This window comes from Myripristis murdjan, chromosome 12 (genome assembly GCF_902150065.1).
Source record: "Myripristis murdjan chromosome 12, fMyrMur1.1, whole genome shotgun sequence".
NCBI classification, from domain to species: Eukaryota; Metazoa; Chordata; class Actinopteri; order Holocentriformes; family Holocentridae; genus Myripristis; species Myripristis murdjan.
In genome coordinates, this window is record NC_043991.1 from 16,272,015 (window position 1) to 16,286,640 (window position 14,626).

A 14,626-nucleotide genomic window follows, 5' to 3' on the forward strand; every position below is an offset into this window, starting at 1 on the left:
AGTTATTTTCATAGAGACAGAACTGTGAGACGGTTGCAATCCTCTTTTGGCAGGAAAGTGGAGGATCTACAGTTTCGTGTAGAAGAGGCGTGCATCACCAAAGGAGACCTGGAGGTAAACAGTAGTTTATATAGTCCTACTCTCGTTCAAACACACATTCTCTCTCACTTTCAGTCTCATTCTTCTGGATTGATCTTTTTCTCTGTGTCTCTCTTTGTCTCTCTCTCTGTCTCTCTCTCTCTTTCTTTCTCCCTCTCTCTCTGTCTCTCTCACTCTCTCCCCCTCATCTCTGTTTCTACCCTCTCCGGACCAACTCTGAGTTAAACAGAGGTTGACCGATACTGGCTTTTTCACGGCTGATCCAGATTTTTAGAGCAGAAAAAAATCTGCAAATGTAACTTTTTTTTCCAGATTAAAAATACGTAAAATTAAAGAGGATGGGCAATTTATTCAGAGAAGCTCTGTCAGCAACGTTTTGGTCTCAGATGGCATTCCTGAGGCAGCAAGTGAGCGAGTAACATAGCCTCCTCCTTATACAAGTCATCCCACATAAGCGTAATCAATAGACAATTTGGTGATAGGCTCTTGTGAATTGTCCATTCCTCGTTAGTATTGCATCAGCACAAAGTCTCTGTTACAGTAAGTTGCAATAATGTAGATAAAATACTTATGGAGAAAGAAATATTTATTGGTTATGCTTCAGCTTATCTAAATAACAGGCTTAGGTAAAAGATGATTATCAAAAGAATGTTTCACGGCTTTCTTTTAGAAATGATTCTCTTTTATTTAGATTATTTTGGGCAGCTCTTTGCAACTGTGGTGTGCCATTAGGACTGCCATTCAAATTAAAAATACATTCAACTGTGAGATTATGCTTACTATAACTAATAACACAGTAGGATGCAGTGGCACACCCCCACTGTCAAGACAACTCTATCTTAAGGTACTCTCATTTATTAACATACTTAATAAAAAAAAATTCCTCAGAATTAAAAGATATAACTGCATATTGTGGGACTGTCACATTTGGTGAACATTCCACATTTTAGCCTAAAATGAGGCAGTAATGTGTAATGGCAGTTCTTTGCCCAAAATAATGCCTGATTATGCTTTAATAGCTAGACGTATATAGATTTATTAGATTTAGGAGAGAATAACTGAAAGTTTGTATAATGTTGAATGCAGAAATATGTCACCAACACTTAAATGTGAAATAAAAAATATAATTAGACGGTGGCTGTCTTCTCCTTATAAATCCTGTGATGTGGAGCTGTCTCTGTAGAAGATATTGAAAAACAGATATCTGACTGATTTTCAGTGCAACAGCACATCGCTAGTGCTCACATCCCCCGTTTACCGTCATGTATTCAAGCACTAATCAGCCAATCCAATCATTCGGTCGACCTCAGAACCTACTGTACATGAATTAATCTCAGTTTGGATTTTTTTTTTCTTTAAATCCCAACATTTCTTTTGGGTTGTTGTTTATTAAACGAAATGATCCCACTCAAAAATACTAAATAACTGGCCACCAATTAGCATTACCTCTATGCATTTCCTTGTTATCATGAACTGATGATTTAATCAATCATTGCAGCCAAGCTTTTTATGTGTCCTGCTTTCTTTAAATCATTAAATCATCATCTTGTTCGTACACCTGTCTCCCTTCCTGCTGCAGTATTTATTCATTCATGCTCAATTCATGTACTCGTCCTGTCCCACATTTTTCCACCCATTCGCAGCATTTACATTCCATTTTTCACTTCATCCTTTTCATCCAGCTGCCTGTCCTTGAAAACTTGGTGCCTGCCTTGCCTTGAGTCTTTTCACATGCCCTCATCTTGCTCTGCTCCCCGTGTTGTCTGCATCTTCTTCATTCTTTGGAGAAACTGATGTCTGAAGGCTTACATCTATGTTTATCCCCCGGCAACTGGAGTAGAAGCAAACAAGTGTCAGTAGAAGAACAATGGTGTCTTTGCTTGCAATATCCTATCAGGTGAGAAGTGTCTGAGGGATGCCAGAACAGACTAAATCAGCTTGAATCACTCCTGAGAGTCTCCAGAACAGACTGAGCAAATGACTTAAGAGTCATTAGATATTGGTCCTAATTCCCATCACTAGTCCATTGTTCAGAGCCGTTTGATATAAATGAAGGTCTTAATTCTCATCACTAGTTTTTATAACCGAAACACCGGGACCCATCAGTGTTTTCTTACTTACCGGTCTTCTCTTGTAAGCCATGTCTTGTTGTCTTCCTTCTGTCTGTGGCACAAAGCTGGCATGTCAGTGTTGCATTGGTGTATGTTTTCCTTCTCTTCCTCTTGCTCTCTCTTACTAACAGACGCAGACCAGACTGGAGCATGCCCACATAAAGGAGCTTGAGCAGAGCCTGCTCTTTGAAAAGACCAAAGCTGAAAAACTCCAGAGGGATTTAGAGGACACTAGGGTAATGCTGGAAATCTGTCCCGGTCCCACAGTAGGACCGGGTGATACACTTTCCCCAGCAGGTCTAATAATGATTCTGATGTACAGCATATATGGAAGGCATCACTACATGCATATATTATGCAAGTTTCTCCCCTAATGGCCTATTCGCTTCGACATAGGGATATTAATATCTCACTGGCCTTGAGCTTTTCTTATCACCCCATTCTATCATGCTGAGCAGTGTGTGTGTGTGTGCGGGTGCGGGTGTGTGTGTGCACGTGTGTGTGTGCACATGTGTGTGTGCATGTATCAGCAATATGTATGACAGAGCGGCAGATCATGATGATCATGATGATTTCTAACCTCCATTTAATCAAGTCTTACCTGTTTATCAGTGGAGTACTGTGGGACCCCTGCGGTCCAAGGAGGTTTGGAACATGTAAGTGAACCTTTGAATAAGTGAGATTTGGGTAGATCAGTCAAATCTATAAAGGAACCTTTCTCTTACTTGCCCTGTCTTTTTGGGACTAGACTTAACAAACCCTGAGCACCCAGGTATTAATCCACGTTAATGGAGAGGACAGTAAGAAAAGAGCCACCACCATAACAGACCTCCGGTGAGAGATGTGTTTGTCAGGTTTGGGCCAAATTGTGATTCCAGCCATGTAGCCAAAAAGGGTGTCCTGTAACCAGATGGACCAATGTTTGAACCCCCATGAGACCAACTTCCTGCCATGCAAAAAAAGACCTTGAGCAAGTCACTTCATCCCTACTTGCACTTGTTTCTCTTTGTGGTGTCCGGTGGAGTTTGACATGAGGTGCAGGATCCAAAATGTTCAAACATCCACAAAAAAAGTCTGTGTTGTGTATTGTCTGTGACCAGGGTCTGCCCCGAAATGTCAGTAAAACACTTGGCAAGGCTTGAAGGATATCACTGGAAGTCTGTGTATAGTCGTGCTCCCGCAGCCACCAGTCGTCCTCACTGAGCACTGGAGTGTTGTTTTTGTGATGAGCTCGCCTGTTAGCCTAGAGTCACTCAGACGGAAATGGATTCTTTAATTCCTCATGCAGTGAGGGCTGCTCAGTTCCCTAAAATTAATGCAATAATTCCTGTTTCTGCCTGCATCTCTTTGCGGTGCTTTTTTTTAAAAAAACAAAAAAACAAAAAACAAAACTGAAATGTTTAGCTGTCATATTTATATGTTTTTAATCCAACAGAAAAAATATTTTTGTCAAATTCAGTAAGCTAATAGTTCATTTAAACTTCCAGTCTTAAAAAATAACATTTAGTTATTTGCCTGGTGAAAAATGTATTATTTGTCTTATTAATAAGGGTGTGGCCTATCTTTTCTGTTATGCATTCTTCTCTGGTGAACAGCAGAAGTGACTAATTGTAGACATTGCAATTAATTTCTTAACACTGTATTAATGTATAAATTGGAAACACAGGTAATGCAAAAACACAAATGCTTTGTAATTTTTTCACATAGCTTTCTTGCACTGATTTCAAACAATTGGCACAGTCAGTAAATATGGGAACAAGTGCAAAACCAATTAGTGCAGGACTCAGGAGAATTATACAGGAGAAATAAGAATTGGGGAGATAATTATTGCCTGTATACAAGGGCATTCTAGCAAGCAGAGAAGCTTGTTTTACATGAGACAGATAATCTAAATTATTTATTCACACAATCACATTATAGCCAGTTTTCTTTCTGTTCATACTTAGAGGTAACCTGCTCACTATTGTATGTGCTGCAACACACTGGATGGCTGTCAGGGATGGTAGATCAAAAAGGCGTTAGATAACACTAGTGCAGCTCCCATAGGTGAAACAGCAATCCCTTTATTATTGGGCAACTTATTTTACAATAAAGCAACATACAACACCGGTAACTCGCTGTGAAACTAATCTTTGAATTATTCTGATGGAGCTGAATCCACCCATTTTGTACTGTAAGCAGGTTAAACCATTTTTAGTATTTATTTATAGTTAATATTAGACACAAGGTCCACTGTTTACTTTTCTCCTCTCAGTCCTTCTCCTTCTCCCTTGCCTTTATGCTTTCTGTCTGCATCCTCCCTGCAGGTTGCCACAGTGTCTGAGCGGTCCAGGATCATGGAGCTGGAGAGGGAGGTGGCTGATCTGCAGCTCAGGCTGAGGGCCTCCCAGCAGACAGAGGATGCCGTATCTCTGTCCCAGCAGCAGCTCAGCAACCTCAAGGCCCAGGCACAAACTCAGGAGAAAAAGGTTGGTGAAGGCTGTCACACACAGTGAAAAAATTTTCCAAAAACCGACTCCAGCTGCACCAAAGTGTTATCTTGGGAAATGCATTACTCATAGGCGTCGTGGTTGTATGATTTATGGTGTGATTGTAGCAACTGGTGCATTTTCTATTTACATACTTCATGTCAGCCTGTATTTAACTAGGGCAAGGTCCTTGATAAGTGTGGATTGTTTAAGCTACTCCCGTAATGCATAATTTACAGCTCTGCTCAGATGTACCTGTGTTTGGGTCATCCTGTCCCCTGTTGTATGTTCCATATGTCGCTTACAGATCAGTGAGCTGAGTGTCGACCTGGAGAGCAAACAGAAAGAGCTTCAGTCTGTACAGCAAGATAAGAGCTCACTAGAACAGCAGCTAACTAGCCTGGTGAGAACACACACTCACACTTTCTCACACTCACATACACGAGATGTAAGAAAGAAAAACAGTCAGCACATAATAATCACAAAAATCATACATGAACAAAAATCAGTTGCTGCTTCAGTGTTGTGTCGAGTATACTGTAGAAATATCTGATAATTGATTGTTTCCACGTTACAGAGACACACATTCACATGATGTTCAGGGTAATGCTTGTAACTGTAGAGTTGTTGAGAGTTGCTATTTTTTCCCCCCATGCTTACATGAAAATATTTGCTCTTGGGCATCATGAAAGTGACCCCCTCAAGAGAGGCAGCGTTTTATGCACGAAACGCGCATGTTTTCTGGATACAGTCATCTTTCCCTGGCTAGCTCCAGGTGAGAGAATGTTACTATGTAACTGTTTAGCTTGTAGTCACGCTGCCCTTTCTTCATTTCAGAGACAAAAGCTTGACACAGCCGAGGAGGAGAACCGGAGAACAGCAAAAACCATGCAAGGTAAACATAGCAGACTGATGTTTTGTCTTGACTGCATACTGGTTATGCACCTTAGAGAAGTTCTTTGTTTTTCTGTTAGGACAGATTATGGAATCTCTTTGGGAGAAAGGCTGGTGATTAGTAATGTTAGTTGATGTGTATTTTGTGTTAGAGCTGGAGAAGAGTGTGGAGCAGGCAAAGAAAGACAACCAAACCCAGAAAGAGGAGAGCTGTCGCAGAGAGAAAGAGCTCCAAGACCAGCTGACACAGGTAGGTTTACATTTGTAGTCATTAATGTCATTAATAAGTTTTCAGTGTATGTAACAGAGTTTGATGCTGGTACAATATAAAACTAAATTAAAAACACAGCAGCATTGAAACCTACAAATGCCACACAATGACACCTTCCATCTTAACCTGATGTAATTTGGCCGCTTATTGCTATGTTTACATGATATACAAAAGAGCCTGAGAGGTAATGTGTCTCTCTCTGCAGTCTGGGAATTGAGTTTGACTTCTGGCTCCGCCAAGAGCTAACTGTCTGTGAATGCAGTTTCTAGATGATGAATCAGCTTTCTGGCATTTGCCAACTCCTACCAGAGCAGACCCACTTGACAAGCATAAACTGCTGCTGGCTGTCAACAGAGTTCAACCAATTAGTGGTGGTATTCTAGGAAGTTTATTTTAGCCATGTATTGAAAAATTGACATTTCACAACAAAGTATTTTTTTTTTACAAGGTTTTCCATGGAAACCTTTCCGTAAATAATCTTCCTTAAAATAATAGTCGTTACTAGGGTGCTTTCATCCAGACTATAGCACACTCACTCTAAAGCTAACTATGGCTACAGGCCGTAATGTGTTAGTGTTGTACTAACACACACATGCACATATTACCCTCTCTCTTTGAGTTTAATAAGTCAGTGCTACCAGCCAGTACTCATTTTTTATTTAAACTTCACAAAATTTTGCAAAGACTAATATGTGCTCTCCCTTAGTTGCTTGCAATATTTACGAGATGGGAACAAAATTGTTATATAATCATTATAGAAAGTTATAAAAAAGGGTATAATGATGAAAACTGACAGATTTTGGGTAACATCACCAAATTAAATAATACTTCATATACGATTCCTTGACAAAATTATTAAACAGCAAAACTGATAAAAACATGATCAGTCTATAGGAAAATGAAGGCTTGCATTGCTGGCTACAGTTATGTCTATATACTTGAAAAAATTCAGAATATTACATTTCATCAATAGAGCATAAGGAGAGTGGATAAACATGAGTTTTCATTCGTTTCTCTGCCTGGTTAAATGAAAGTTAAAACAGATCAACTGGAGAGACTTTCAGATTTTGCAGTGGCCAGTGTGGGGTGATGTTAAGCTAAACGTAGTTATTATTGATGACCCATTGTGTTTTCCAGGCCACGGAGAATTCTGAGTGCACAGCTCAGTCACTTGAGCAGCTGACTAATGAGAAGAAGACACTCGAAACTCAGGTAAGCAGGAAATATACAATACACTACAACTGTGAATCTCACAGTCGCTGATGTCAGCATGTTGTCATTCACAGGCAAATATCAGTCCTATTTTAAATTCCATTTAATTTCTTGGTCCTCTAATTTTAATGGAATGTTGGCTCCAGCATTTTCTCTGCTCAGTACAAATGTGTCTTGTGTAACATCATGTGTGTTTGTATGTACGTGTACATGTTTATTCGAGTGGGTGTGCATCCTTGCGAGTGGATGTGCATGTGCACATGTATAAAATTAGCCTATCCGGCCTGCAGGGTTTTTATTTCATATTCACATTAGGATTCCCACACTGGCAGCGTATGACTGTGCAAGTACTGGTCATCACATTAAATCAGCCATGCATGAAATGCTGTGGGCCATCATTCTTTCTCCACTGCTTTTCCTTTTTCTTCCCTCTCACCCTCTTGGCTTCATCTCAGTGACGCTCATTTTATATGTGCCTTGGTACTTTTACCACTTTTGCTTAATCCACACTACTTTCTAAATGTGGTCTGTCTGCAACAATTCATTTAATCTGTGGCTCTCTAGCGCCCCCTTTCCAAATGTTTGCAATAATATCTGTATTTGTCTTGCTCGGTCTTTATTGCTCTGTCTCGCCCCTCTCGTAATCACCCTACTTCCATGTCTCTGTTGCGCGGGCCCACTAACCTCAGCAGCCTGTGCGCTCCAGATGGTCAGTCTCATGATGGCAGTAGAAATGGATAAGAGATTAGAGTAGGGATACAGTGCACACACACGTACACTGACACAGAAAATCGAGAGGAATATACACTATCAGCCTCAGGCTTTACTGCTCTCCGCTGGTTGCTTTGCATTTGTTGCTACTTCTGTTATTCCATGAACCATCTCTTCACACTGTATTTCAGCACCGCAACATGACTACCATGCTTCGGTCATGATTTAAACAAGCTGCTGTTCCATACTTTGAGAAATGAAAGAAAAGTATTTGTCCAAACCTCTGATCTGTGCATTAACACAGATTTGCAGCTTCAGAAAGAAATATTTTGGAATAGATTGTGAGACCACTGGAGCTGAGTATTTCTCAGTAGGACTTCCCTGTTAATCAGTCTGCACTTTTATTATACAAAATGCATTGAGATATAAAATCTCAAACAACCAATTACATTCTCACGGTATATCAGACTCCAGTTTTTTGTTGTGTATCATAAGAGATTGTGTCATAAGAGATTGTTCTGCCATTTGCACCAGTTAAAGGATAGTAGCGTAAAATCTACAAAATGTATATGCCTCACGTTTCTGCTAATCTTTTCTGAAAGCATCAGTTTTCTTCCCTTTTATCCAGCCATTGGTATCCGTTCATTCCACTACAATATGAAAATGAACTTTGAGAGACTTCAAACTTTATTCACACCAGTATCTCCACACCATAATAAAGTCGTCTACATTGATTTTCATAAAACACTGTTGTGTTTTGATGACTTGAAACTGGGTGTTGAAACAGTCTCTCCACCGGAAAGTAGTCCCTGTGGAAACATTTGCTTTGCACAGAGAATTATCAGTTCTGTGGTTGATGAATGTTGATGACTTTGTTAGCTGCAGAAGCAGAAGATTATAAAGTGGGTGTTGCCACTAAAAAATCAAATTTGAAAAGGGGATTTTGAGGGATTTTGATTTTATGTTGTGAAATCTTGAGGACGTCCTGCATGATTTGCAGAATGGTTTGTTGGTCCAAACATTCAAAACTTTGGTACAGTTGTCCCTCGCTATAACGCGGTTCACCTTTCGCGGCCTCGCAGTTTCGCGGATTTTTTTTAGTGCAATTTTGCATCTTTTTTTTTTTTTTTTTACAGCGCATTGTGTTTTGCGTCCTGATTGGCTAAGGGACTGTAGACCTTTGTCAATCAATCTCTTCCATGGCGTGTCTCCTGTACAGTACAGAATGCGTTCATTCTATAATACTGGACTTATTTTTCTACGAAGGTTTGAACTTTGAAAGTGTTTAAACAAGAGAGAAACGTGAGAAAATGTTAATGCCTGTCTGAGAAAAGTGTATAAAGTGTGTAGTGAGGGGTTTTACAGCCTTAAAACATCTATAATAATTGTAAAAAATAGAGCTTACGACTTTGCGGATTTCGCCTATTGCGGGTTATTTTTAGAACGTAACTCCCGCGATAAACGAGGGACCACTGTATATGGTACTTTGGTGAAACACAGTTATGTTATTCAGTAATAACAAACATGCTGTTGAATCGAGACAGTCTTGAATAGCACCAGTTATAGCTCCACGGAGGGAAGAAAACACTCTGATAGACACAAACACACACACACTGTAGTGCCTTTGATGTGTAGGGATGCTCTTACGTCTGCCCCTTGTCTCCCTCCCTCACTCATGTTCCCTTAGGCTGTGATGTAATCCTGCACATGTCAGAGTGAGCTGGAGTGTGTGTATGTGTGTGTATGCAGTGATGCCTGGTTGAGCAGAACATTGTTTTACTGAATGGATGGTTGACTCAAGATCTGCCTTTCCTGTGCCTTCAGACATCTGTTGGAAGCGGGTGCACAGACACAAACGGCCCCCGACACTACAGTACATAGTAATACAGCACAGGAGTGTGTGGCATGAATGGCAGCCAATTTTATCGTACCTCTGCAATGTAAAGCACTGCGATGTTGACAAGCAGACAGCAGCTGGCGCTTTCTAATGTTAGGTACAGTGAATGAATGGTGAAGCTTGGAGAGGATGGTGCCGGGGAGAGAGAGAGAGAGAGAGGAAACCAAACTGTGAGCAGCAGAAGGTGGGGGGTGAATGTGGGAGGAGCCTGTGAGGGGTTACATAATGGAAGCGCTTTGCCTCTTTAATGCAAGTGTGAGCACGAGAGAGGTTGGTCAGGCGACGCTCTCTTTTTCTCTCTGAGGCGTGCTTGACGGGGGATGTAAGCCGATGCTTTATTGATGCCTGGTTTGTGTCGGTCTGTCTGCGTATGTCATCAGTAGAGTGGAAGTGGCAGGGGAGCAGCAACGCTACTGTGTTTAGCTGGTTGACCTAGGTAGAGAAGCGGCAGTGAGCTCAGTGCCAGCTCCATAGGTATGGACATAGCTGCTCTGCATCAGGGCTACTCAAGCAACATCTACTCCCCTCACTATCAGGTAGGGTTTATTGTTTATTGCTTTCTCCTTAATATCTCTTTTCTGCAGAGATTCATTTGTGCTTTGACCTTTAATGAATTAAGCACATCCCAGCATGCTGTCTTGGCTCTGTCTGGTGTTTATACTCCACATTTATGCCATTGGGTTTACCTGACATTTCTGTTTAAGTTCCACCTTTGAGAGAATTTGCATTTTTAGCGCAGGCTCTAGGAAAAACGACTGAGGGCAGTCCTGACCCGCTTCAACATTTTAATGTCAAGTACAAAGAGGTGGTTCGAAGATGTGGGGTTCAATTTTTTTTAATGTGTAGTCTTGCTGCTGCTTGACTTATTCTGATGTGCTCCTGCAGACGGGTGCTGCAATGTGTGATTGTGGGTGGGTGGTGATGCACTTTATATAGGATTTGACAGGGATCTAGTTCAGGCATGGACCATAAACAAACACTGAAGGCTCAGACAGGCTTTGGCAGCATTTTCAGTCAGGCAATACAGATAACTCTCTGTGCATGTGTGTGTGTGTGTGTGTGTGTGTGTGTGTGTGCATGCATACGCTCTGGAGACTATTTCTCACCTTTGATATGTGCATAAATACTGAAGTGTTAGACGCTACAACTCTGATCATGAGCTCACTCGGAAGGCAACAGAGAAACTGTGGACAGTGGTGGTGATGTGCTAGAGAGACTTGCTGTACATGGCACCCATACAGTTTGGATTGTTATGCATACGGCTTTCATATCTGTCTGATGGCCGCTGCAGTGAAGGCTTTGAAGGCAAGCCGTACTTGTAGTTAGTCTTTTAAATTAATTATTGATTAGTGCTATTTTAAAGCTGGTGAGATCACAGCAGTTCACGTGTCTGGAGAGCAGTCAGACTTGACCTGTCAACACAAGAGATCTGATAACTACAATCACGCAAAAGCTTGTGGTATTTCTGGGTTTGTGGTAATAATATACAATGTTTTGTGTCTCAAACTTCTCAGAGAATAGTTCCCTCTGTCAGCTGCCCCCCTACGGTATCAATGGTGTCTCAGGACATTTTCTATTTTAAGCGTAATCTTTGTTCTAACTTTGGTGGCCCAGAATATTTAGTCTAATTATAGCTTTTTGGAAGAGGCAAAAGTCTTTAATGATATGTGGAAATGTGACGTTGATTTGTGGTTTCTGGTGTGTGCAGAAGAGAGAAAAAACTGTGATTGAGTGTTAAAACGACTTTTGCAGTCAGGTTTGCTTTCAGCATAATTTTAGTCAACAGCCTCCAAACTGGTGTGAGACTGTAAAATGAGGATGCATCCACACACATGATGTTTCATGTATGTGGCTAAAGGTTAAAGAGAAGCATAAAGATAGGAATATATGCTCGAGTGCCGTGCTTTGTTGTTCTGTTCTGTTTTTAAAATATTTTTTTTCTCTCCCTTTCCTGTCCTTTATCTCTGTGACTTGTGCAGCTTGAGGCTCTGAAACAGCAGAACTCCAAATACCAGGAAGAGCTCAGTCTCTCTAAGGAGAGGAGCAGCTCAGAAAACCAACGAATTGGAGTTCTCTGCAAGGAAATGTAAGTTCGCATGATGCGTTTTCTCCTCTCTTGTGTCTTGCCCAAATGTGACCCCAGCTAGCTGTACCTTAGATTGGTGTGTTGAAGCTGTTTCAAGATTATTGTAGAGAATTGGTACATCATAGGAAGGGACACATTGTCATTCTTACTGGTCTAGCGTACATTTCATTCATATCATTGAGGTTCTTCCTCCACTAACTCTTTAGTACCTTATGTAAATGTAGTTGAAATGGTTGTGTAAACCACATAATTCAAGAGGATGCTCTAACTGTGGTTGTGCTTACTTGCTGTGCACAGCAGGTGCACAGCAAGTAAAACCCTTTCTGTTAAATTGACTGCTCTATAAATAGGGCAGGGTGATACGGACAGAATCAAATGTCACAACATTTTTGACCAAATACCCCCGTAGTGATACTGTGACAATATTGTAGCGATGACCACTGGTGCTTTCATAAGATATTTCATAAGATATTTGATAAACAGTCATTAGTACTTTGGATATGATGACCAAGCAGCTAGAGACAAATAGGCTAGAATGGCTGAAACAGTCAGATAAGTTCAGAAAACTGCATCATTTTACTGTAATGCAGTCTTTAAACCCACGAAAAGGCAGCACTTACATCATATCATGATATTATGATATCCAAAATCCCATATGGTATCTAGTCTCAAATCATGACATTGAAATAGTATCAATATTGCCCAGCCCCATATGCAGTGATTTCCAACACATTTGCTGACTGAAAACTTTTAAAAACTGTGCACATGCAAGAGAAATAAAAGGAGAAACAAGTTAGATAATTGGCTACATTTATTGTTATCACATGATTTAGCAGAGCAGCCAGTTCCACTTTGCATGAAAAATATATGTTTGGCCAGCTGCTCAGCTGAAGCTACCTGTTTTATTAGACAGTTTTTAGTGTAAGATTAAGATATCCCATCCTTTGCAGCATGCGTTTTACCTTGCTGCATTGTTGTGGTTGTGGTGGATCTCTGGCCTGTGGAGATCTATTTATAGCCTGGTGTGTACCTGGATGTGTGCACGTGCAGAAGTATGCAGTGTGTGTTTGTGTGTTTGAAGCAGTCATTTTGCCACACCTCCCCTGAGTCATCAAGGCCCTGAGCTGTGATGTCAGAGCTCCAGATGGATCCTACTGGCTGAATTATAGTCATCAGTGTGTGGCATCCTGGAGGAGGACTAGTCGAGCTTGAGGATGCCATCACATCTCTGTTAATTGGAGCTATTAATTATACACAGACACAGTGAGAGGCCACTTCATCCTGCTCTTAGAGCAGCCACTTAAGTGCCTTAATATCTACACACTGTAATTTGTCTGTTTTTAAATATATATAGGATATTAATGCTAAAGACCAATTTCTGATATGGACTGAGCATAGTGTCTCTTGCATGGTATTTTCCCAGCCCCCACCCTTCATTTTTGTCTTGACAATGTGTTCCTCCATCCTATCCGAGGCACGTCCTTCCTCAGCTGTTATGTAATCCCTCCGTCTCTCCTCCTAGGACCGCCTGGCTCCAACATGGTCATTACTCTCACTATGACCTCAGTGTGTGTGTGTGTGTGTGCCGCTGCTTGTTTGGTGTTTGTTTGCTCGGGGTGTCAATGTGGCTTTGTGGTTATCTGACAGAACAGCTGTAACCACCGAAGTTCAGACAAGTGTTTTTGAGTTGGCATGTGTTGGTTAGTGCCATGTGAAGTGCAGATGTGTTGGAACCAGTTAAAAAAAAAGGTGAAAAGTGAAAACACACAGCTCAACCACTTTGCAGAAACTGCATTTGGCTTTTACTGTCAGTGACGTTCTTAACAAATAAAAACATGGGCAAACAGTGAGGTCAAGTGGATCATCACCATTATTAGTCTAAACCCAGTATTTCAGAATTGTTTTAATTTCTGTTTTATATTCTTGAAAAGACTGTATTTTCATTGGACATATGCTAGTAGTCTGGTACTGCTTACAGTAATATACATTAATCTTATTTGGGAAACATAAGTCAGTTTTTTCATTTTATATCTATAATTATGTTTAAATTTAATTTGTACTGGCTGTTCGTCTACATCAGTTTCAGTTTACTCCTGCTTTTTTTCCCCCACAAAAATCAACAGTGTTATACAGATTGAATGCAGTAGAAGTAAAATGATTTTTTTATACTGTGTTTCAGTGGCATTCCCCTTTAAATCAGTCTTGTCCTTGCTCTGTTTGAGGGGATGATGCTATAGAGGCATGGTGAATGTAATTATACAGCAGGCAGCTAAATTCTTCACGCAGATGGCGCCCAGACTGGTCTGTTTGTTACACACAGCTTCAGAGTTCTTCATATGACACAAATCCAAAGGTTGACCCAAATGGGGCTAAACTGGATTTTTCTAGTAAATCATTTGGTGCCGCAGATTATCCAGATTCATAAATTACCAGAAAGCACTATTTTCAACAGTGCTTCCATACAGTTTCATATATATTCTCTGTTTTTCGCCCAATAAGCATAAGCATACTATAAAAATAAGTATACTATATCACCATAGGATCTTGACATTGTGTATGGAAACGACCCTGGGTTTTCCAAGATTCAAAGCCTTTAAGATGTTTAAAAGAGCGCACAGTACTATGTAAGCTGCAGATATAGATAGACAGATGGCTTTTTGAATGATGAGAATTAGTCAGTAGATTACATATCTGAGCTATTTCAGTGAGCCTGGTGGTTTCAAAGATGAGATAGTAAGTTTGAATCAACTGATGTTTATAATCCAAGCTGTTATTGTCTATGAGCTTAATAGAATTTATCTGAGGCTGAAAATATGCAATCACTTATTGAAAAACTTAAATTTATGACCAGGTTGAATTTTAGTCTGCTAAACCGAT

General features: G+C 40.5%; 1 protein-coding gene across 4 annotated transcripts in view; it reads left to right on the plus strand.

Moving 5' to 3' along the window:
* Positions 1 to 14,626, plus strand: part of clip1b (CAP-GLY domain containing linker protein 1b) — a 29,479-nt gene that overhangs the window by 7,369 nt on the left and 7,484 nt on the right. For 3 of the 4 annotated variants that reach the window (XM_030065604.1, XM_030065603.1, XM_030065605.1), the window contains exons 9-16: positions 54 to 114; positions 2,342 to 2,446; positions 4,517 to 4,678; positions 4,986 to 5,081; positions 5,516 to 5,573; positions 5,725 to 5,822; positions 6,981 to 7,055; positions 11,643 to 11,749. In XM_030065604.1, coding sequence (XP_029921464.1) covers positions 54 to 114; positions 2,342 to 2,446; positions 4,517 to 4,678; positions 4,986 to 5,081; positions 5,516 to 5,573; positions 5,725 to 5,822; positions 6,981 to 7,055; positions 11,643 to 11,749 — 762 coding nt within the window. The remainder of the gene's footprint in view (positions 1 to 53; positions 115 to 2,341; positions 2,447 to 4,516; positions 4,679 to 4,985; positions 5,082 to 5,515; positions 5,574 to 5,724; positions 5,823 to 6,980; positions 7,056 to 11,642; positions 11,750 to 14,626) is intronic. The other variant, XM_030065606.1, reaches the window with a different exon arrangement.